Here is a 25,015-nt window from a genome sequence, read left to right as displayed (position 1 = left end):
AATGGATTATCTTTAAATTGAGGCACAAATAGGCCAGGCAAACACACCTTGCCTTAAGGAGAGAGAACAATCCCTCCAACTTGTTGATGTGAGAGACTGCATAATAATGCTCATCCACATGCAGGCCAACTTGTCTGTACCAACGTCTGGGAATGGTTCAGAGATAATCATTGCATCCTCCGTGAACCTTTCAGTCCTCTTTCTTAAGACTTAACTCCTTCTCTCCACAGAGGCTGTCTGACCTGCTGCGTATTTCCAGCATTTTCTGTTTGTTTTAAGGAGTATTTCATTCCTGGCCTGCCCATATCATTCACACCGACGCAATTAGTTCTGCAACCAGATGAATACCCTCTACATAAAACAGTACGCTCTTAATCCTGCATAAATTAAAGGTCTTTTATAAACGATTAACACATTTAATGTTTAGACAAATAAAAAAAATTTTCTCATCAGCAGAATAATTTTCCAAAGAATCGGCAATGAAACTTAACTATCCTTACAAAGTGCAAAGCACAAGATCAAGATTGTAGCAAGAGGCAAACACATTAAGAACAGAAGGCGGGTCACAATACGCTACCGAGTTCCGCAATTCAACCGTTCCTTGCTCAGAATATTTGCTGAGCTCTGACGTAATCAAGCATTTACGATATCTCATTGGGACACCTCTATTTCACCACCGGTTTATTTAATATCTTCACAACCAGGAAATGTAATGACCACCGTGACGAACAGGTAGTGTGCACTTCCACCGCTTTCGGACAAGAGTTGACTTCCTAATAAGGTAATGTCCTCATAGATCTGACCATTTTACGACTTTTTTTTAAATTGCCGATTCAGCTTGTGAATGTCACTTAAAACAACATTTGTTGAAAGCTGAGGCACTGTAAAGACTCCAGACCTGGAACCTGAACCGGATTGAGTGAGTGGTCGTTGTAATGGCTAAGGGTGGACGTGCTTTGGTGCTGGCTCCCATCATTCATTGTCAAAACAGAATTGTCTATTTTAATAATAATAAAAACAAAAAAACTGCGGATGCTGGAAATCCAAAACAAAAACAAAAACAGAATTACCTGGAAAAACTCAGCAGGTCTGGCAGCATCGGCGGAGGAGAAAAGAGTTGACGTTTCGAGTCCTCATGACCCTTCGACAGAACTTGAAGTTCTGTTCTTACTCTTTTCTTCTCCGCCGATGCTGCCAGACCTGCTGAGTTTTTCCAGGTAATTCTGTTTTTGTTTTTGTATTGTCTATTTTAACCTGGGCACATCGGCAGGGGCGTGAAGACGATCGGTCGTGACCATTGTGTACTGTATCGTAGCCCCGAGGATATTTAGCGGGGAACATGGGAAAATGCTCTCTCCTGGTCATTACTTATGAAACTTGTGCTCTCCAACTACTGATATTTAATGAAGATACTTTCATCCTGTGAGAATAACTAATTAAATCAATGTTAAAGGTTGGTTAACTTTTCCTCAAACTCAGCATTGCTTCCAGCCCAGATTTTATTTACTCATTCCCGGGATTTGGGATGTTCAAGCAAAGCCAGGATACAAAAAAAAACCCCCAGAAAATGCACGGCAGTATCTGTGGAGAGGGAAACAGAGCTAACGTTTCAAGTCCAAATGACTTCTTCATAACTGGAGAGGTAGAAATGCAATGGGTTTTATGCAGTTGAAAAAGGGTTGTGGGGGTGTGGCAGGTGGAGCAAAAGAGGTCAGGGATATGTTAGAGGATGGGGAGATTAAATGACAAGAGATGTCCTCAAATCAGGAGACAACGGGAATGGTAATGATAGTGTTAAAGACCAAAACTTTGATCCAAATAAGGTATAAATAGCAGAATAAAGGTCAGCACTGTCTGAAAAAAAATCATGAGAACAAGGTACAGACTGGCACTTGGGGGGGGGGGGGGGGGGGGGGAAATTCTCACAATGCGGTCTCCTCTATATTGGGGAGACCAAATGCCGACTAGGTGACTGTCTTGTGGAACATCTTTGCTCAGTCCGCAAGCAGGACTCTAACCCCTCCGGCTGCTTGCCATTTCAATCCACCATCTTGTTCTCATGCTCACATGTGTGTCCTCGGCCTACTACAATGTTCCAGTGAAGCCCAACACAAGCTGGAGGAACAGCATCTCATCTTCCAGTTAGGCACTTTACAGCCTTCTGGACTCAATATTGAGTTCAACAACTTCAGATGATGAACTCTCGTTATCCATTTTGACTTTTTCCCCCCCCCAAGTGCCAGTCTGTATCTTGTTCTCATGTTTTTGCTTTCAGACAGCGCTGACCTTTTCTGCTATTAACATTCTGCTATTTTGCTGACCTTTATTCTGATATTAACACCTGCTCCAGACCTTTAATACTATCATTACCACTCCCTTTGTCTTGTGTTCCATGACATCTTTTGTCATTTAATCTCCCCCGCCCTCTAACCGACTCTATACATTCTAATTTACTCCACCTGCCCCTCCCTTTCTCAACAGCATAAAACCATCACATTTCTACCTCCCGCCAGTTCTGAAACGTAGTCATGTTGGACTCGAAACATTAGTCAGTGGTCTTTTGGCTGGGCCGTCAAATGCCACGCAGCGGGTCCCACCACAATGGGGCTGGAAAATCCAGACCATTAACTGTTTCTTTCCCCACTGATGCTGTCAGACCTGATGAGTTTTTCTAGCATTTCTGTTTTTATTTCAGATTTTCAGTATCTGCAGTATTTTTCTTTTATTTTAAGGCCAGGATGTATTGCCCATCCCTAATTGCTCCTTGCATGGTGGTGTTGCACCACCTTCTTTCAACGGCTGCAGTGTGTTAGTGAAGGTACTCCAACAGCGCTCTTAGGGAGTTGCACAATTTTGACCAGGCAACAATGAAAGGATGGTGATGTATTTCCAACTTGGGATGGTGTATGACTTGCACCTGCTGCCTTTGTCCTTCCAGGTGGCAGAGGTCATGAGTTTGGGAGGTCCTGTCCAAGAAGCCTTAGAGTTGCTGCAGTGCAGCTAGATGATGGTGCACACTGCAGCCATGATACATCGGTGGCAGCGGAAATGAACACTTAATGTGATGGATGAGATGTTCATTAAAGCAGGCTGCTTTGACCTGGATGGTGTTGAGCTTCGAGTGTTGATGAAGCTGCACTCATCTAGGCAAGTGTAAAGTATTCCATCAAAATCCTGACTTAAGCCTAGTAGACGGCAGACATTGGGGAAATCAGGAAGTGAGTTGTTCACCACAAAATAATTAGCTTCTGACTTGCTCCTGTAGCTGTGGTATTTATATAGTTGGCCCAGTTAAGTTTTTGGTCAGTGGTGACTCCCAGATGTTGATGGGGGTGGGGATTCAACGATGCTAATGCCATTCAAATGGGAGGTAGTTACTCTCTGTTACAGACATTCATTGCCTGAACCTTGAGAGGCACAAATGTCACTTGCTGCTTATCAGTTCAAAGTGACATACAATTAAATAGCCCACTCAGTACCAGTGCCTATGCCCAGCTCTGATGGGAAAGTCAGCTCACTGAGAAAAATTAAAAGTTGATTATTCAGCTCATTTTCACGGAAAGTGGCAGTCCCCATAATGACCATAAGACGCCAGAGCAGAAGTAGGTCATTTGGCCCATCGAGCCTGCTCCTCCATTCAATGAGATCATGGCTGATCTGATAATCCTCAACTCCATTTTTCCTACCTTGAACCCATAACCCTTGATTCCCTTACTGATTAAAAATCTTGTCTTTCTCAGCCTTAAATATACTTAACGACCCAGCCTCCACAGCCCTCTGCGGTAAAGAATTCCACAGATTGACTACCCTCTGAGAGAAGAAATTCCTCCTCATCTCTGTTTTAAAGATTAAGATTATACCTTTTGGTCCTAGAGTCTTCCACAAGGGGAAACCACCTCTCAGCTTCTGCCCTGTCAAGCCCCCTAAGAATCTTATATGTTTCAATAAGGTCGCTTCTCATTCTTCTAAACTCCAATGAGTTCAGGCCCAGTCTACTCAACATCTCCTCATAAGAAAGTCCCTCCATACCTAGGATCACCCTAGTGAACTTTCTCTGGACTGCCTCTAATGCCCATATATCTTTCCTTAGATAAGGGAACCAAAACTGTTCGCAGTACTCTAGGTGTGGTCTAACTAGTGCCTTGTATAACTTTAGCAAAACTTCCCTATTTTTTATACTCCATTCCCTTTGAAATAAAAGCCAACATTCCACTTGCCTTCCCTATTACCTGTTGAACTTGTGTGTTAGCTTTTTAAGATTCATGCACGAGGACTCCCAAATCCCTCTGTGCTGCAGCCTTCTGCAGTCTTTCTCCATTTAAATAATATTCAGCTCCTCTATTCTTCCTGCCAAAGTGCATAACCTCACATTTTCCGATATTATATTCCATCTGTCAAGTTTTTGCCCACTCAATGAGCCTGTCTATATCCCTCTGTAGACTCGTGTCATCCTCACCACTTGCCTTCCCACCCTATTTTTCTTTCATCCGCAAATTTGGCGATAGTACTTTCGCTTCCCTCATCTAAGTCATTAATATATATGTAAATAATTGAGGCCCCAGCACTGGCACTCTACTAGTTACAAACTGCCATCCTGAAAATGCCCCTCTTAACCCAACCCTCTGTCTTCTATTAGTTAGCCAATCCTCTATCCATGCTAATATACTACCCCCAACACCATAGGCTCCTATCTTATTAAGTAGCCATATGTGCGGTACCTTATCGAATGCCTTTTGGAAATCCAAATATATTACATTTACTGGTTCCCCTTTATTTTTCCAGCTTGTTACCTCCTCAAAGAATTCTAATAATTTGTTAGGCATAATTTGCCCTTCATGAACCCATGCTGACTCTGCTTAATTAGATTATGTATTTCTAAATGCTTTGCTACTACATCCTTTATAATAAGACTCCAACATTTTCCCAATGACAGATGTTAAGCTAACTGGTCTATAGATATGAGTTTTTTGTCTCCCTTTTTGAATAAGGGTGTTACATTGGCCATTTTCCAATCGTCTGGGACTTTTCCAGAATCCAAAGATTCTTGGAAGATTACTACTCGTGCATCCACTATATTTTTAGCTGCTTCCTTTAATCTCCTAGGATGCACCATCAGGTTCAGGGGACTCATTAGCCTTTAGCCCCATTAGTTTTCTCAGTACTTTTTCTCTAGTGATAGTTAATGTATTTATTTTCATCCCCCCTTTTGCCCCTTGATTATTTAGTATTTTTGGAATGCTATTAGTATTTTCAACTGTACAGACTGAAGCAAAGTATTTATTCAACTCCTCTGCCATTTCCTGGTTCTCCATTATTATTTCCCCAGCCTCATTCTCTCAGGGGCCTATGTTCACTTTGGCCTCTCTCTTCCTTTTTATATATTTAAATAACTCTTACTGTCCATTTTTATATTTCTTGCAAATTTACCCTCAAAGTTTATTTTCTCCCTCTTTATTATTTTTTTGGCCATCTTTTGCTGGTTTTTAAAACTTCCCCAGTCCTCTACTGATCTAGTTACCACTAATCTTTGCCACATTGTATTTTTTTTCTTTCAATTTGATGCTGTCCTCAACTGTCTTGTTTAACCATGGTTGGTTTATCCCCTTCCTTGAATCCTTCTTCCTCACTGGGATATATGTTTGTTGAGAGTCAAGAACTATTTTCTTAAATCTCTGCATCAACTGTCTTTTCTGCTAAATTGCTTTCCCAGTCCACTCCAGCAAACACTGCCCTCATTCTATTGTAATTGCCCTTATTTAAGCTTAGCACAGTTATTTCCAACACAAGTTTCTCACTCAAACTGAATGCTAAATTCTAACATATTATGGTAGTTGTTTCCTAGGGGATCCTTTACTCTGAGATCATTTTTTAAACCTGCCTCATTACACATTACCAGATCCAAAACAGCCTGGTCCCTGGCTGGATTCACAACATATTTTTCTAGGAAACTGTCCCGAATACACTCAATGAATTCTTGCCCGTGTCTACCTCTACCAATTTGATTTTCCCATCTACATGAAGATTAAAGTTATCCATGATTAATGTACTGCCTTTTTCATATAACCTCATTATCTCCTGATTTATTCTCTGTCCTACAGTATAGCTACTGTCAAAGGGCCTAAAGACTACTCCCACCAGTGTCTTCTTCCCCTTGTTATTTCTTTCCTCCACCCATATGGATTCTACATCTTCCGATCCAAGATCCTATTTTGCTATCATACTTATTCCATCTCATAGTAACAAAGCTACCCCACCACCTGTTCCTTCCTGCCTGTCCTTTTGAAAGTCACGTATCCCTGAATATTTAGTTCTCACTTTGCTCTCCTTGTAACCACGTCTCCATAATGGCTATAAGGTCATACCCAAAAACCTCTATTTGTGCCGTTAATTCATTTATTTTGTTCCGAATACTACATGCATTTAAGTAAAGCGCAATTAATTTTTGCCTTTTTCCAATTCCACCCCCCCCACTTCACCTTTTTGCTGCTGCTTTTTATGTTTGTACACTCTGTCTCTTCCTGTCACTCTCTGGGTATGATTACCTAAGTAGTTGCCCTGCAAGGCTGTCATTCCTTTTGCTTTGTAAGCCTATGTATCCCCTTTCCAGGACCCTCCCCCCTCTACTTAGTTTAAAGCCCGCTCTACAGCGCTAGTTATTCAGTTCGCCAGGACACTGGTCCCAGCACAGTTCAAGTGAAGCCCATCCCACCAGAACAGCTCCCTTCTACCCCAATACTGGTGCCAGTGCCCTATAAACTGAAACCCATTCCTCCCACACCAATCTCTGATCCACGCATTGAACTCCTGTCTTTATTTACCCTATGCCAGTTTGCCCGTAGCTCAGGTAGTAAATCCCGAGATTATTACCTCGGAAGTTCTGCTTTTTAATTTAGCTCCTAACTGTTCAAATTCTTTCTAGTCCTATCAATGCCGTTGGTACCAACTTGGATGACAACAACTGGATCCCTCTACTCCCACTCCAAGTTCCTCTCTAGCCCTGAGGAAATGTCTTTAACCCTGGCACTGGGCAGGCAACACAGCCTTAGGGATTCACGCTCACGGCTGCAGAGAACAGTATCTATCCCCTGAATTATACTGTCTCCTACCACTACTATGCTCCCATTTCCTCCCTCCACTTGAATAGCTCCCTGTACCACGGTGCCATGGTCAGTTCGCTCATCCTCCCTGCAGTCCCTGCTCTCATCCACACAGCTTGTAAGAACACCTTGTAACTATTGGACATTTGCAGGGGCCGAGGCTCCTTGAACGCTACTCCCGGGTCCCCACACCTGCTTCACCTGCAGTCACATCCTCCTGTCCCTGATCACAGACCAAATTTGAATTACCTAATCTGAGAGGGGTATGACCACCTCCTGGAGCAAAGCGCCCAGGTAGCTTTCTCCCTCCCTGATGTGACGCAATGTCTGCAGCTCGGACTCCAGCTCCTTAACTTGGATCCAAAGTTCCTCAAGCGGCAAACACTTGGTACAGATGTGTTCGCTCTGGACCACCTTGCTGTCCAGCAGCTCCCACATGCTGCAGTAACAACACATCACCCGTCCTGCCATTGCTATTGTATTTTATTCAATTAATTAGTCTAGTATCCCCATTCTTTACACTTTATAATTTTTTTTATGCATGCCAGTATCGATCTTATACTTAACAAGCTATCTTTAAGAAAAAGAGCAAAAAAGACCTAGAGATCTAAACACAAACTAAAGGCTATACTTTTACTTTAAAGGCTAGAAATACTCACCAATCAGCTACTCTCCACACTCTTTTCCCTCTTGTGCTCTTGAACGGCCTCACACTCCTCTCTCACTGTTAAAGGCCCCGCTCCTCTCAGACTCGCTCAAAATGACCACACTGCTCTCTCTCACTGTAAATGGCCCCGTTGTTTCTCTCTCACTCTCTCGCTGTAAATGACAGCTGGAACATAACTTTTATAAAAAAAAAACACACTCTATTGTTGTGGCCAAAATGTTGTAGAGATGGCAGCAGTGTAGGTGCTTAGAACAGACTCACTATTTGTGATTAAAGTCTGGCATAGGCTGTTGAGCTCTGCCATTTGGTTAATTTTACAGATATTGAAAAGCACTAATACTAAAGTGAAATAAGCACAATCCATATTGGGCCAATAATAGATGCAATACTTTCAGTTGCAGGATTTATATTCGGATGCTGATTTGTACAACATGAAGTGTAGGAGCTGCAGGGGGTGGCATTAATAGTTACATAACTGTACCATTTTAATATCAAGTATTCTCTATGATACTCAGTTTTAGAGTGATCACACTGGAAAGTGTATCACAGTTCAAAGGCACAATGCAGCAGGCTGTACTATTACAATTAAAAGAGCTACTGTCTCATTGTTCACACAGGAAGTTTCAATCTCAAGGGTGAGATTCCCACCTAAGTTCATAGGGTTGGAAAGCTTGGTTCTTAAACCCATGTAGATTTAAATTATATTTTACTTGGCACATACTGTATTATAATAATACATTCCTATGAAAATTTCAGTTCAGATCAGGAAAATAGTGGAGTGGAAGTCAACTGACTTTAATCAGCAGGTGTACTCAATGATTTGAAGGGGAGCCTATTGTTTTTTCAGTAGAAGCCAATGTAAAGTAAATTTGTCAGCCAAGATAAGAGGGGTAAGTTCCCTGGCTAATTGAACCAATGTAGTCACTTGCCAACTTGAATCATCAGATATTCATGAGTGTAGGAGAATTTGTATTGAAAGTCCCCTTCTTGCTTCCTCCTCTTCCTTTCACGTATAATTGGATGCTGATCAGGTTGTAATTCTGACCCCCCCCCCCCACTGGCAATACTTTTTTCCTCCCTTTCCACTCACCCTGAAGATGCAAGAGCTCTGTCAAGATGTGGTACCGTTAACTCTTTAAAAGGCAGATAGAATTTAATTAAATGGACAGAGTTCATAGAGGATTAGCTGTTTGAATTATGTATGAATGTATATGGGCTGCAAATCTGGGCCTTCTTTACTATTCCAATTATAAGAGCTACTGCCTCATCATTCATATGAGATGCTATTTCTGGATTTATTAAGATCCTGAAAGGGAGGATCACTTCGGCAATATTTCTGCAATCTAATGATTTTGTGCTTAACATCCATAAGCCTTAAAATTCAATGAACATTATCTCTTGGAACACTGCATAAAATTTTATGAAAATAATAAAAGGACAAGAGCTTCTTTATTGAACGACCCATCTTTAAAAATTCTAACACTTTAGGTGGTGCAAATAAATTCAGGTTGGACAGTTGTGTTTTTTGAAACTATTTACGCAAAACTATAAAATGTCTCACTGAATATGGTGCATTAAGATGGATTGTCATTTGCTGCTGCTTTAGTGACCATGTCTGAAGACACCTCCTCATGGAGTTCCGAGAGAGAGAGCCAGGCTTCAAAACTGATTCAGAAGTCCAAAGAATCACCTTTTGTACCAATAGGTGAGTCACTATATACAGTATTAAAGTTAGCTCTCTGTGTAAACCTTTCAATGACTCACTATTTTATTTTCTAATTTTCATTTAGTAGTACAAAACTTGTGTATTGCTGAAAAGAGAGACACGACAAAGCTTTTTGTCTTGTACTCATCGGGTATTCGTGCAAGACGAAAAGCTTTGGCATATCTCTTTTTTCAGCAATTTTCTATTTTATTAAAATAGTAACAACTTTGGACATAGACATTAAGAAAAAAGTAAGATTTTATCAAAAGGAGAAAGGAGTTAGTAAACAGAAATTACATTTGTGTTCCAATGATAAATGCTGGGAGAAGTGACCATTAAGAATGTTGTTGTGTATTAGAGGGGGAATATAGTGAACTTATGATCTAATGAAATTGAAATCATCAATTGATGTTCTGCATCAAAATGAACAGTTCATTAAATGAAATATTGTAGAACTACCAATTTCACTTTGAACCTTAATTATTGGCTTTAAATTGAATGTCATGTATCTGATTTTGCAGGAGCATTTGGTCAATACACAAAAAAGCAATGTTTAATTTAAAAACCTGCTCTTCAGTGAGAATCTAATTTAATTTTCTTTCTGTCTTAAGACAAAAATAGACAAAGCTGCATCAACTGATGCCACATTGATGGCATCAGAGAGTTTGGGTACCTACATGGTACTCAGATACTTGTCCTTACCAGTTCAACCTCTGATCAACACAATGAAAAAAGTACATTTATTATTAGGCTTGAATTTATGCTTAAAATCATCTGCTAATCTCCTGGTAAATACTTGAGACAGATGAATTGGCAGAATACTGGGTTACAACATGGCCATGAAATAGTTTTGAATATTAAAATTAACATTTATTACAGGTATGACTGGATTTGCAGCAATAGTAGGTCTGGGACTTTATAAGTTGCGAACCAGAGGGAACACCAAAATGTCTGTGCACCTTATTCACACCCGTGTGGCTGCACAGGCATGTGTTGTGGGAGCTGTGACCTTTGGTAAGTTTTCAGTCTTCAGTGAAACTGAATGTGATAGCTGGGAGGAATATGTATAAAAATAAAAACTGAATACTCCTAACAGTGGCGCAAAAAGCGCATCAAGATTGAGAAGACTGATTCCAGAAAAGCAATCAACATTTGAGCTTACAGTCATTGGGTTAGGTGCTTCTAGTGTAAATTAGTACTAATCATACAGAACTAACTTCTGGATTTGGTTGTGGCCCTCTTTCTTCCATCAAAGGCTATTACTAGCCCAAACATATTTCTTTCTGTATCAGCAACAGTAACGAATCAGCTGAAGCTGGTGGTTTGCTTAGACTTTGCAGATTGCACAATACACAAAATATTTGAGGGATGAATTCACAGAACCATGGCTTAGCACAATCAATTTAGAAATAAATTGAATTGCATTATTTCAGCTTTTTGTGGATCTCTTACATAACCCCACCCTCGCTGCCTAGAGAAATTAAAAGAGAAGTCATTGGCTTTTAACAAAGAACCAGTTTGTTCAACTGATAGTTGAACCTGCCAAAGTTTGCGTTTTGGATTGTTCAGTTGGAACTGGATGTTAATAATTGGTGCCAATCAAGATTTCTTTCACTGTAATCATTCCAATTGCTTTCACCCCTGCTTGAATTAGATAAACTATGCTAACAGAACAATTCTGGGTATTCCATAATTAAGACACTTAATTTTGATGTTCTTAGCAAGTTTGTTGATCTTCCAAACTTATCTCACTAAAGTAGACAAAGATTTTGCAGGCAAATTCAGTATTAACTTCCACAATCGAGTTCATATCTTGCTCTCAATTGTCTTTCAGGTGTTCTGTACTCCATGTACAAAGAATATGTGGTGAAGCCAAGAGAAACAAATCCCTCTAAGTAAATGCCCTCTTTGCTTTGTGCTGCATATATTTATGTAATATTGTTAATGTTCTACTTCACACTGAGATGACCTCAGTGAAATAATGGCACCCTCAAATGTTTGGAGGTTGCTTTAATAGATGTGAATTGTATTTTCTCAGAATGTTGGCAGTTTTATATTTTGCACACTGGCTTTTCTTTGCACTGTCAGGATTTCCTGCTCTTTAATAAACCAAATAGTAATGTACAACAAATTCAGACATTTTGCTTGTGGTCTGATTTTTTTTATGCACGGCATACCATCTAAAACTAGTAATAACTTCTCAAATCAAACCTATGTAAAATCAGCCTAAATAACAGATCAACTCTACATTTTTGTAAGAAAAACCCAGCCAATATAAATGGAAAACCGAACATTTATTTTATTTTAAGATGTATTCTACTAAAAACATTTCACCTGCAATACCAAAATATAAAGTTCAGATCAGCTCACTTTCTGGCTTTTTCATTCCATACTTGTACGGTCCCAATGGATGCCATCAGCGTGACTGAGCAAAACCAAGTACAGAGTCCTGCTGAGGGATGCAAGTAGTTGGTCCTTACTTCCAGAGGCTATTGTTTTAGTTATAAGGGGTAATTAAGAACCACATCCTGCTTTGCAAGTTCCAGCAACATAGGATCATCGAAAAACTTGCTGATACTGACATCTTCACTGAGGCCCTGTTAATAAATGAAGCAGTGACATTTGTCAGAATTATTCCTATTTGTTATACTTAAAATCTCCTAAATTTATTACAGGGAATATAAGGTAAAGTACAAAAAATAGCCACTAAATTGTTTCATTTATTACATGAGTATTGCTGAAAAAAAAAAGACATGTTGAAGCTTTTTGTGTTGCGTTCATCAGGACGTCCCAGCCGCTGTTTGCAATGGGCAGGGTACAGACTGTATCCAACCAGCCCGTGTTTGCAAAACTCAAAACATTGTGCAACATTAGAGGTGATTCCGAGATTGGAAAACATTTGCTAAATAATCCTCGGTGCGCTAAGAATTTCACTGACAACCAGTTGGGCTTGCAGTGTGGCGCATATATTAACACACATGGCTCTGTTCTTTGCAAACAGAAAGAACGTGTACAGACATTGTGCCTGTTTTAGCTAAACAAAATAAGCGACAGCCATTCGCTGACTCATTCCTCAGGGCAATGCGATCAATCAGGGTCAAGCTGCCTTGTTTAAATTTCAAACAATTCTTGGCAGTTAACCACCAGTCACCATCTCTGGTGCATTCTTCTTGGCAAAGCTTCTACCAGTCAGAGTGCACTTGTCGACCAATCAGTACTCTTAGTATAAATTGTTGTTTTCCCCTTATATTGGTATTCTTGTGAAGTGTCCTGATAAGTGCAAGACAAAAAGCTTCAACATGTCTCTTTTTTCAGCAATACTCAAATTCTGGACTACAAATGACTATTTATTGCTATGACATCAGTTGGAAATGTGAATCACTAAATGTCTGAGGATACAGTATAAACATCAAATTAGAAGCCATCTCCTTAAAGCGAGCTGAAAGCAAAATGTGCCAAGTGTAATTTCTGAAGCAATTTCTGTGTATGATTTGTGTATAACAGTTTAAGGAATTTTATTTTCCTCTCTGGCCCATTAGGGACCAAGGGGGCAATCTATGGGTGGAGTCAGAGGATAGCGGTAGACTGTTGAACGAATACTTCACATCCGTCTTCACCCAAGAGAATGAGGATGAAGGTATCGATCTCGGAGAGAGAGACTGTGAGGTTCTTGAGCAAATTGATATAGGGAGTGACAAGGTATTGGAGGTGTTGGCAAGCTTAAAAGTGGACAAATCTCCAGGTCTGGATGATTTGTGTCCCAGACTGCTGAGGTAGGCAAGGGAGGAGATTGCAGGGGCTCTGACCCAAATTTTTAATTCCTCTCTGGCCACAGGGGAGGTGCCAGAGGACTGGAGAACAGCTAATGTGGTTCCGCTATTTAAGAAGGATTGTAGAGATAAACCAGGGAACTACAGGCCAGTGAGTCTCACGTCCGTGGTAGGGAAACTATTGGAGAAAATTCCGAAGGAGAGAATCTATCTCCACTTGGAGAAGCAAGGTTTGATCAGGAATAGTCAGCATGGCTTTGTCAGAGGGGGGTCATGCATAACAAATTTGATGGATTTTTTGAGGCGGTAACCAGATGTGTATATGAGGGTAGTGCAGTTGATGTAGTTTATATGGATTTCAGCAAAGCCTTTGACAAGGTCCCACATGTGAGACTTATAAAGAAGGCAAATGCACATGGGATACAGGGTAATTTGATAAGGTGGATTCAAAATTGGCTTAGTTGTCTGAGACAGAGGGTGATGACAGAAGGATGTTTTAGTGACTGGAAGCCAGTGTCCAGTTGGGTACCACAGGGATCTGTGTTGGGTCCCCTATTATTTGTCATTTACATAAATGACATAGATGACTATGTTGGTGGGTGGGGTTGGGGGGGGGGGGGGGGGGAGAGAGAAGAGAGAGAGAGAGGATTAGTAAGTTTGCGGATGACACAAAGATTGGCCGGGTGGTTAACAGTGAGGTTGAGTGTCTTGGGCTACAGGAAGATATAGACGGGATGGTCAAATGGGCAGGTAAGTGGCAGATGGAATTTAACCCTGAAAAGTGTGAGGTGATACACTCTGGAAGGAATAATTTGACAAGGATGCTTGCAATGAACGGCACAACACTAGGAAGTTCTGAGGAACAAAGGGACCTTGGCCTGTGTGTCCATAGATCTCTGAAGGCGGAGAGACATGTTAGTGGGGTGGTGAAAAAGGCATATGGGACACTTGCCTTTGTCAATCGAGGCATAGATTACAAAAGTAGGGAGGTCATGTTGGAGTTGTATAGAACCTTGGTGAGGCCACAGCTGGAGTACTGTGTGCAGTTCTGGTCGCCACATTATAGGAAGCTTGTGGTTGCACTGGAGGGGGTGCAGAGGAGATTCACCAGGATGTTGCCGGGGATGAAACATTTATGTTATGAAGAGAGGTTGGATAGACTTGGATTGTTTTCATTGGAGCAGAGAAGACTGAGGGGGTGACTTGATCGAGGTGTACAAGATTATGAGGGGCATGGACATGGTGGATTGGGAGCAGCTGTTCCCCTTAGTTGAAGGGTCAGTCACAAGGGGGCATAAGTTCAAGGTGAGGGGCAGGAGGTTTAGGGAGGATGTGAGGAAAATCTTTTTTACCCAGAGGGTGGTGACGGTCTGGAATGCGCTGCCTAGGAGGGTGGTGAAGGCGGGTTGCCTCACATCCTTTAAAAAGTACCTGATGAGCACTTGGCGCATCATAACATTCAAGGCTATGGTAAATGGGATTAGGTTGGTAGGTCAGATGTTTCTCACATGTTGGTGCAGACTTGATGGGCTGAAGGGCCTCTTCTGCACTGTGAGATTCTGTGATATGTTATGATCTTGTTATAAAAGGTCTGATTTGGATTACAATGGGTTAACTCCCTGAGCTACACAAGCAATTTCGATTTGAGTAGTTCCTGGATGGGAAGACTTGAAGTTTGCATGGTCTTTCGGCTTGGTACAATTTCTAGCCCTGGAAACTGCCTGCCATTATGACAGATTTGTTTTCATTTACCGTACCTATCAAGAGCTTGACAAATCAAATGTCACTGGCCCTGTAGGGCGGGAGCATTTAGTTTAAGTTGGTAACTTCAGCAGCTGGGCAGGCCAATCTTCAGAGAGTTGAGAGAAGGGATCAGTGAACAATATTTGTTTGTTTCCTTCTCTTTCTCCTTGTGTGTGGAGAAAAGGTCTGAGATGTACAGCAGTTCCAGAATAGTAAAGTGAATTCATATTGTTTGTAACTTAAATCCACTGACCAATTAATTTGGGAACAGCTAGTTTGGAAGTGAATTGTTTAGTGTAGTGGTAGAGTTGTAAATTTATCATGTTTATGGTATGAGGAATGGTAGAAAACAGTATGCAGCTTGGTCATGTAGTCTTGCAAATTAAACCAGTTTATTGGTTTAAAGTTGTGCCTCTCCTTATTAGATTCCTTTCAGTCTTGCCTTCTGTGAATATGTGAAAATTAATAATCCAGTAGGTACAACAAGGGAGTTTTTGTTATGATCCCCACGTCATGATATTATGTAACTAGATACTGGACAATAAAGATGCAATAGAGGATGCAAAGTCCATTTACAGTAGCGAACACTCGAGAAACTTGAAACAGTACCTCATCTTTGCTAATAAAATTTACCTACTGGGCAAGTTGGCTTGAAAGACAGGGAAGATCAAGGTTCAAACCCAGGCTGTGGCAGTTAGAATTTAGTGATTGAAAAGGATGGTGGTCTGACGTAGTGCAGCCAGTATATTTAACATTAAGAATACTCTCATTCCATGACTTTAGGTGCAGGAAGCTTGCAGTAAAACATTAATTAGCTAAAACAACATTTTCCAACAAACATCTTTGGGAGATTCAGCAAATCCATTTTTTAAACATTTACATTAGCAGACTTTTCAATAATCACAAACTAGTTTTAGCAGCAAGTTAGAAAGAATTGTCTAATTTTCTATCATTACGATGAAACTCTGATTAAATGGAGTAATTCCACTATTTTAAATCATGACAAGTACACAATGATAGATTAATTACTTCTACAGATTTCTTCCAGGAGTGCTGCAAACATGTTCTTCAGCAGATTAAGACCAGGATTAGGTGACTATACAAATTAAGAAAATCCTAGGTTCAGTTCTTGGCATGCACTTAGTCAGCTTAGCTCTATGGGAGCAGGAATGGATCACCACAAGCGTTCCCAAACACTATCCATTGACCCTTGCTGGAAGGATGTTGTTCAATTGTGATGCCTCCTGTGATATTCAATGCCTGAGCTCACTTTTGAAGAATAGCCACTTGGGGGCAAACGTGGGGATCATAAACTCCCTTGTTGTACCTGCTAGAATGTGAAATTTTCCCAGCCTGGTGTGCAGTTTGCCTCATACTTTCATCTTGATCTACAGAGCTCTACTCATGATAACTAATAGTAAGCATGCAAATATTTAAGGATTTGTGCATTTCTGAACTTGAAGGCTTTTATGCTCGGAAGGGTCCTGTGTCATTTCTTGTTATGCTAAAAGTCTAAACTTGCAAGTCAGCAGTCCAAGATGCCAAACTGAAAGTTAGCCAAAGTTCAAAACCCATATAACATCACAAGCGTTCACGGATAGCTTTATATGAACCAAGAGTTAAAGAAACTGATATAATCAGTCGACTAATTGTAGTTGTTTTGTGTTGGTTAGTGATAAAATGCTGTAACCTGTTAGAAGACCACATTGAAAAAAGGAACATCTATTTCAGCAATAGTTCAACCTTCCCGATATTACTAAAGAAACAATACCTTACGGAACAGATAAATGTGTCTACAGTTACCAAGGGTTCAATACATCTTCAGTCAGATCGAATTACCTTTCTCCTTCTTGTTTTGATCATGAACTCTCTTGCCAGATGAGGCGCAGGCTGCGGTTCCAAGGGTCTGATGATGATGCTCTTGTCCAAGGGATCACCAGGCACAATCTAGTTACAGAACCGCAAAACTCATTACTTTATGTAATTACAGCTAATGCTTATCTTTGCAACCTCAAACAATTTATGCTTTAGAAACATGTTTGTTATTTAATTTAGAGGAACTAATTAACTAAATGTTAAAATTAGTCAAATGTTTTATGAACTCAACAAAAAGTTATTCCCAGGACTACCAAGGCCAACATTTACTACTTAGTTGTCCAGAGTTTGATAGAACTCAGAGGCTTGTTAGAACACTTCAGAGAGCAGGCAAGAGCCAACCATGTTGATATGGGACTGGACTCACATAGGTCAGACTGGGTAAGAACAACAGATTTCCTTTTCTAAAAGAACATTAGGGATCTACTTGGATTGTTTTTTTAGGAAGACCAGACAGCTTCCCGGTCACTTTTTAAAAAGCTGATACCATCTTTTTATTATATATTATGTGCATAATACTTGCAACTGTTTGCTTCTGAATGGCAAATTCTCACCTGCCAATGGTGGAAGACTGAGAGGGAGAAAGCTTGTCCCTGTGTGTGTGTCCGCAGGTCCGTCTCAAAACCAAATGAGTCAATAGCTGGTACAAATGCCTTGATTGTATAAAGTGGAGAACCTGGGATTGGTGCATCCTGTGTCACATGGCCCCTGTAGACAAAAACAAAATCACTGCAGAGGAAACATCTTCCAGTTTGTATGTTCAGATTGTTCAATCTTCATGGGACTATGAACATCATTAACTTAAAATTCTTTATATGACAAATTCTGAGTTCCTTTGAGCCATGATAAATGTGTACTTAGTTGCCATCTCAATTAGAGTAACTATGTGAAATATTCCTGATGCAATTTATGATTGGAAACTTAAGAAAAATATAGCTTCTATACTTCCATTACTCAGGTGATAGATGCTCTAGTCTTTTCAGAAATCAGATTATTTGACATAGTGTTACTACTGTATTTTTAACAAGAGGGAAGATACATCTCACAAACAGTTGCATTTTACTGAACATGTCACCAATGACACATTGGGAAGTTCATCACTCAATAAAGTACTGAGCAATCCAGGGCAGAAAGGTTATACCTGGCTTCAGCACCCCCAAGTTGAGAACAGAAAAATGTCTCTAAAATTTGACATCCTGTGAGCCCTGTTGGAAACTACACTTGTGCAGACATCAGGTAACAGATCAGCCTGAGCTGCAAATGAAAGCGAAACTGTCTGCCACAGTGCACAAAATGAAGAGTCCCTTGGGCGAGATAGTGGGGCATTGCAGGTGCATATGGAAATGTACTCCAACAGGAATTTATTTTTTAGGGGAGCAGAGGAAAAGGAAGATATCTGGTGGAGGGGGCAACAAATCATGCAAAGGAGACTCAAATCCTAAATGTTACACATTCATTGAGAAGAATTCATGATACTAGCAGTGAAGTATTACCAAAATACAAAGAGTAAAGCTAAAGTAATACAATCCTGATGTTACTATTGGGGATTGTTTTCCAATCAATCCAAGGTCACATGTAATTTACCAGATTACACCACATTCAACTGTTATCTGGGGCTTGCATTTTTTAAATGTATACTGTGAATTTCTCAATATATTGTGTTCTCTTTTCAGCTAACAATTCCTTGGTTTAAACAGACAATGTGATAAAAATAGTATTTAATCACATTTAAGCATATGATAAATTAAACAGTGGTAAAATTTTTGTTATGTTTTTGTTATGTTGCCTCCCTCTGCACCCAGTCAGTACAGTAACATTTTCAGTGAATACTGTGGTGGATCTGGGCTGCTTAAAATCTAAGACAAAGATTAAAGCATGACATGGGTAGAATTAATCCGCATACCTCCTTCTAGCCAAGACTGTATAAACCGCTGAAACACAGTCTGCCGGTGCCTGCACCTCCACAAAGTAATAAGGCTCCATCAGACGAGGAGTAGCCTATAAAAAAGTACACTTTGTCAAACCTACCAGTATACCACAGAACAGAGATACTGTACAGATATTTTATAACTCAATAGGTGCAGAAACAACTTGTTGATTCAAATAAATTTGTTGAAACGGTGTTGAATGGTTAAGTATAATTACATGAAAAATAACAGAACCAGAAATTTGTTTACAGAATAAATCTATATTTAGATTATACTGGTGGTGCACAAATCATGTCTAAAATATTTTGCATGCTAAAACAAACTTATTCCAGTGTCTAGGGTGTGTACTTTGCTTAGTATAACCACAAAAGCATACAGAAAAGTAGGAAATGATTCTGCAAAACAATTCAGCATTCAAAGAGGCAAAATGTTAAAGGGGAACCCTTACCATCAGGAAAGCTGAATACACTACTCGTCTGGCTGTTGGGATAATCTGCCCTCCTCCCCTATGCAATGGCTCTTGAGCTATTACCGCATCAAGGATCTTGAACTTCACATTACGAATTGCTATGAAGAAAAGATACACATCCTAAGATACACTTGGGACAAATTCTGCATCTTAAGACCAACTTAATTTAAAAACAGAGCCATAAGGCTTTACTTAAAACTTGGAAGCTTTATAAAAAATAAACTGACGTATTTGCAATAAAGGATGTCATTCATGATTAATTGGTGAAGTGAGACCAAAGCTCCTATGGAAGGATTGTGAGTCTGACTTTGTCTTTAGCAGACCAGAAGGCGGTAGGTTGAGGCTCTACTCAGTCTTGAGCCCATAACCTAGGCTAGCACTGCAGCATAGTATGTGGGGGGGGGGGGCTCCTTTTGCACAGATTACATCTTTTCAATGAGATGATAAACTGATGCTTCATCTGTCCCAGTGAATGATAAATAACCCATAGCACTATCAGAGGAGGAGCAAAAAGTTCTTGGTGGCCTGGTTAATATTTCTCCAACAACCAATACTGTCATATTAACTGCTTACTTATGTTTTGACTGTTTGTGGGACCTACGGGTGTACAAAATGGTTGTCACGTCTACACACGACAATAAGTGCTATTGCGTTAATTTCCTGTTGAGTTACATGTGGGTGACTTCACATCCTATGCCTTTTCACAGATAAGGGCTCTAATATCATCAAATCTCAAGTACAGTGCCGCAGTGCTCAGCACCATAAGATATGTTGGAATTAATCTGGCATGGGACACTGCAAAATTTCTCATATTTCATTCTCTTGTTAAAAAACAATCACCATTCTGTTTTACTTCTGCCTTGTAACTCAACAGAAGTGTTTAGCAATGGAGTTAAGTGTGCCAGGCATAAATAAATAAACAAAGTAAATCAAATTGTGGCAAAAACACAAAATAGCATATGAGAAGAATCAGTTAAATTAATAAACTATAATTGATATGTTTGAGTGTAAGATCAATATGATTGTAACAAGACATATCTCTAAGTAATCTGAGCATTAACAATACTTTTATAATTTCTCATTTGAATTTTAAAAATTCTACCAGTTACTAAAATGTCAAACATGAAACATTGCTTTAATTGACGGCTGGCCAACATACGTTCATCACAAAGTGGTCCTTCGCGAGTTCCCCATTGGAATCCCTGGACGATGCTGTCCTTCACGTAACCTAAAAGTGCTTTATCCACCTGTAATAAAAACAATTAAAATAAAATTGCACAGAAGGAGGACGAGGATAGCCATGAACTGCAGGAGGATATCAATGGACTGGTCAGGTGGGCAGAGCAGTGGCAAATGGAATTCAACCCGGAAAAGTGTGAGGTAATGCACTTGGGGAGGGCTAACAAGGCAAGGGATTATGAATGGTAGGATGTTGGAAAGTGCTGAAGATTTAAGGGACCTTGGTGTGCATCTCCACAGATCCCTGCGGGTAACATGGTAGGTAGATAAGGTGATTAAGTAGGCATATAGGATACTTGTCTTTATTAGCCAAGGCATAGAATACAAGAGCAAGGAGGTTATGCTGGAACCGTATAAAACGCTGGTTAGACAACTGGAGTACTGCATGCAGTTCTGGCCACCACATTATAGGAAGGATGTAATTGCACTGCAGAGGGTGCAGAGGAGATTTACCAGGATGCTGCCTTGGTTGGAGGGTCTGAGCTATGAGGAAAGATTGAAAGATTGGATAGGTTGGGGTTGTTTTCCTTGGAACAGCAAAGGTTGAGAGGAGACCTGATAGAGGTGTAAAAGATTATGAGGGACATAGATACGGTGGATAGAAAGGCACTTTTCCCATTAGTCAAGGGCTCAATAATCAGGGGTCATAGATTTAAGGTAAGAGGTAGAAGGCTAAGAGGGAAATTGAGGAGAAACATTTTCACCCAGAGGGTGATGGGAGTCTGGAACTCACTGCCTGAAAGGGCGGTTGGGTCAGAAACTCTCGTAACATTTAAGTATTTAGATATTGACTTGTGTTGCCATAGGCTATGGGCCTATGTGATTAGTGTTGTCAGATCTTTGACTGGCATGGATACGATGGGCCAAATGGCCTCCGGTGCTGTAAACGTCTATAAGTCTGTGGGCAGAATCTTGCCCTTGTTGGGTGGGCTCAGCGGGGGTGGTCAGGAAGTCGACTGCTGCCCACGATCGAGGCCAAAAGGGGATTTCATGCTGGCGGGCCAACTAAGGCCCACCCGGCATGAAACGCGAGTGGCAGCGCTCAGCGATGCCTGTGTGGGCTGAGGTGGGTGGTGAGCAGGGTGAGTGTGAATTTCATGCATGTGTGCAAGTATGCGCTTGAGAATCTCCCTGGGGCACAGAGCTGCCTCAGGGAGATGAAGCATTTTCAAAAAGAAAATAAAGAAATGAATAATGTAATAAAACATGTCCCCTCATGTGATTCTGTCACATGAGCAGGGACATGTTATTCATTAAGTTTTAATTTTTAAATTTTATTTGCTTTAGTGCAAAGGACGCTTGGTCATAAAGTTGGACGGGCAGCAAAAAATTTAAGTTAATAACCTTGTTAATGGCCTTTACAGGCTTTTTAACTGTCGGCGGGCGCGCTGTTGATTATGGTGCGCGCCCGACCGAAATATCGCACGACTATGCATTGACGTCAGGACACTCACCCGACGTCAAGGTGTGTCATTTTACGCTTGCGCATAAAAATTTTGCCCAATGAGTCTAAGGCAAGTGCAGTGCAGGTCCATTCAGGTGCTGGTATTAAATTGTTTTAGGTTAAAAATTTATGGGAGAAATGGAATTTAGTACAATTTTGCCAACTCAAAAATTATTCTCTTCGAAATTGCTCAGGTAATATCAACTGCTATGCTGGCTACCTAATGAGTCCATCATGTCAAGCTCAGGCCCAAATTTAATTTTAAATTTGGAATTTTACTGGAAAACTCTAGTTTTACAATGCCCTTTGATCAGTACCTGGATACTTTAAAATTCCTATGACTACCTGTGGATTATGGATCCAAGTAACAGAATAACGTTAATTCATTCTTCATCCAAAATCCAGACCCAGTATATTCTGGAAAATTCAACAACCAAGTTTTCATGTTTTAGAAACTAAGACCCAAGAGAAAATGTAGATTTGAACTCAAACTCAATTCAGAAAATGAGGTTTGCCGCTGAACACCTTCCAAATACACAAATATGAACAATGCTCACATTAAAAAAAGCTCAAAATGTGTTCTAGGGAAGGCTGTGGAAGTCATTTGAAATGTAATTATTGCTGAAAAAAAAAAATGCTTTTAATCATGCACTCATCAGGGCAGATTTGTAAGGATACCAAATCTCAAAGGGGAACAACAATTTATACTGCATGAGCAGAGTGCTGATTGGTTTGCAAGTGGACTCTGATTGGTAGAGCCATTGTAATGGAGAATACACCAAGGAACACCTAACTGCTAAGCTGTTGTTTAAATTCAAACCAGGCAGGTCAACTCTAATTGGTCAAGGTATTGCAATGGGGAATGAACCGGGGAATGGCTGTCCCCTAAGCTTTTGTTTAGTTGAAAAAGGCACAATGTTGGCATATTCTATTTGTAAGGACCAGGGCCCTGTGTGTGAATATATGCAGCTTCTAGCACACATAAGTAAGCCACACTGCAGGTCCAACTGATAATCTTAAACTGGGCGTCAGTATAATTCTTAGCACAATCAGGTTTATTAGTAAGTGTTGTCCAATTTCAGAATCATATCTAATGTTAGACACTAAGATCTGCAAGCACAGGCTTCTTGAGTACGGTCAGCGCTTTGCCAGTTGAGGAGTTTGATACGATCCACCAGCCGTTGGGGTGTACAGCCTACCTAACTGGCATCACACCGGTAGACTGGGCACTTTTCAGGATCAAAAGTGGTGGCCTTAGGCCCATTCATGTGTTTGTGTGATATACAGTGAGCAATGATCTGATCAGGCTAGCCATTATCAGGATAGCTTTGATGCACCCAATTTCACCATCAAGCTCGTATGGTGAGCAAATAGCTCAGACTCTATTTACAAGGCTGCTGGTAAGGCCAATCTTACAATACATGGAACCGTAGGAATTCCAACGCATATACTGACCAGTGAAAGTGGGCTTGCGGTAGACATTGGTAGAAAACCCACTGGCAGACTTCTCAACATGTTAAGGAATGGGAGTTCGTTTGACTCTCCATTTCAAAGGTAAATTTGAGCGCAGGTTGGAGCCCATTAAGGTGTGTAATAAATTTCTTACATGCACTGCAGCTTCAATATAGCAAATGTATCATCTACATATTGGAAATATGCAAGGGATAGGAGGTTAGAGGTCATTCCGTCAAAGATGTGCTTCTCATGGAACCTGACAAAGGTGTTGGTGAGAACTGGGCCTGCAGGGAATCCCATGGCAACACCTTAAGTTGTTGCTGCCCTTTGAAATTTCATGTTCTTGCAAATGTCTTGATGAGTGCAAGACATTAGTGCAGGAGATAATAGTTTAGAGCAAGGCTTAAAAAAAAAGTTTGCACCTTGACATGGAACACGTTCTTTATATTAATTTTTTCTCTTTTCTCCAACCACCTCTGCTCCAAAGGAATAAGGTCTTTCTTTAGCAATACTCAAGTTCTGTACTGCTAAGTAACTAAATGTAATTATTGTATAGCAGGTGGGAAAATAAGGTTATTGGTACAATGAAACTCGCACCAAACACACCAGGAAGACACTGCTATAGTCCTATTCAAAACAGTTCTAGGTTTATGCATTTCAGCATAATAAGTTGACTTTAGCTGAATGAAAACGATTTATGACATAACAAAGATCTATCATGAGAAGTGCCTTATTTTTTGGACACTTACCTCTGATGGCAATGTATCATCAACCAAAATGTTAGGGCCTGTAGTATCAGGTCCAAAAGCCCAAATGGAACGGGCTGCCAATAAATCCCAATCGTACTTTGTTTGGAAAAATTCACCCAGTTTTTTCCTATAGTTTGGCATACAAAGAGATAAAATTTATGACATACTTTTAAGGACCTTATGCTGCATTAAAATCCTAAGAAAGTGCAAAAATAAAGCTATGCTTTGTGAACAAATTATGTTAACGTGTTTCTATTGCTTATTTGAAACAGCTGCAAAGCACAAGGTATATTTGGAATCATCATAATGTGCTATTTGCGAACACACCTCATAGCACATTAGAAACAATTACCTATTCAATAGGTAGTATTTCTACAGGCAATAAATGATATTTTGAAGATAAATAGGTGTAGAACCAAATCCAAAACTAACCATCCACTAATTAAAACATCTGGAAAAAAAAGTTTTTAAGCCACAGCATAATTTTTGATATAGTTGGATACAACAGTGTTAGCCTCCCAACATAAATTCCCCTTTTAGCTCCTCCACCCCAAACTATGCATTATTCTAGTCTTAACTGAAGTATAGAAACTTTTATGGTGATAGAAAAAGTTAACATTTCTTTGGGAAAGTAGGACCAGAAAATACAACTTAAGCTAGTGAATATTATATTTAAAACAGGTATTAGGAATACCTTGCTTACTTAAAGCTCATACATTTTTGCTTGGGGCAATGTAGATAAAAGCTTTAGGCACTCTAAATAATTAATTGGGTGTTGCAAAGGTAGAATCAGAGCTCTAGGGAAATGAGCTGAAAAACTTTTTTGTCCTTGGCTTTTCTCAATGTCAAACTGAAATGATACCCAGTTAAGATT

At 40.2% G+C, this 25,015-nt stretch overlaps 2 protein-coding genes across 4 annotated transcripts in view; one reads left to right on the top strand and one right to left on the bottom strand.

Annotated features, from left to right (window-relative positions):
• The first annotated feature begins 596 nt into the window (after positions 1-596).
• LOC121294058 (HIG1 domain family member 1A, mitochondrial-like) lies at positions 597-11,600 on the top strand. Of its 3 annotated transcripts, none has more exons than XM_041217598.1 (4): positions 597-781; positions 9,371-9,469; positions 10,349-10,483; positions 11,304-11,600. In XM_041217598.1, exons 2-4 carry the CDS (start codon positions 9,376-9,378, stop codon positions 11,366-11,368), a joined length of 294 nt encoding a protein of 97 aa, XP_041073532.1. In that variant the 5' UTR covers positions 597-781; positions 9,371-9,375; the 3' UTR covers positions 11,369-11,600. The 3 variants fall into 3 exon arrangements, with proteins under 3 accessions (XP_041073532.1, XP_041073533.1, XP_041073531.1); XM_041217599.1 differs by having other exon boundaries at positions 644-781; positions 9,344-9,469; XM_041217597.1 differs by lacking the exon at positions 597-781 and adding an exon at positions 898-919.
• Positions 11,601-11,744: 144 nt separating this feature from the next.
• Positions 11,745-25,015, bottom strand: part of eftud2 (elongation factor Tu GTP binding domain containing 2) — a 53,353-nt gene continuing 40,082 nt past the window's right edge. Inside the window, exons 22-28 of the mRNA XM_041217593.1 lie at positions 24,142-24,268; positions 20,414-20,501; positions 19,234-19,352; positions 18,761-18,855; positions 17,412-17,565; positions 16,822-16,929; positions 11,745-12,066 (exon numbers count right to left, since the gene is read on the bottom strand). Coding sequence (XP_041073527.1) covers positions 11,971-12,066; positions 16,822-16,929; positions 17,412-17,565; positions 18,761-18,855; positions 19,234-19,352; positions 20,414-20,501; positions 24,142-24,268 — 787 coding nt within the window. The 3' untranslated portion in view covers positions 11,745-11,970. The remainder of the gene's footprint in view (positions 12,067-16,821; positions 16,930-17,411; positions 17,566-18,760; positions 18,856-19,233; positions 19,353-20,413; positions 20,502-24,141; positions 24,269-25,015) is intronic.

Source organism: Carcharodon carcharias, chromosome 23 (assembly GCF_017639515.1).
Source record: "Carcharodon carcharias isolate sCarCar2 chromosome 23, sCarCar2.pri, whole genome shotgun sequence".
NCBI lineage: Eukaryota > Metazoa > Chordata > Chondrichthyes > Lamniformes > Lamnidae > Carcharodon > Carcharodon carcharias.
The sequence above is the reverse complement of the archived record's forward strand: the minus strand, read 5'-3'. Positions and strand labels throughout refer to the sequence as shown.

What these genes read in the sequence shown, in the direction of transcription:
- LOC121294058 (XM_041217597.1), top strand. An exon ending in ATCACCTTTTGTACCAATAG is followed by an intron (nt 9,470 to 10,348) that starts GTGAGTCACTAT and finishes CATTTATTACAG; the next exon opens with GTATGACTGGATTTGCAGCA. An exon ending in TGTGGGAGCTGTGACCTTTG is followed by an intron (nt 10,484 to 11,303) that starts GTAAGTTTTCAG and finishes ATTGTCTTTCAG; the next exon opens with GTGTTCTGTACTCCATGTAC.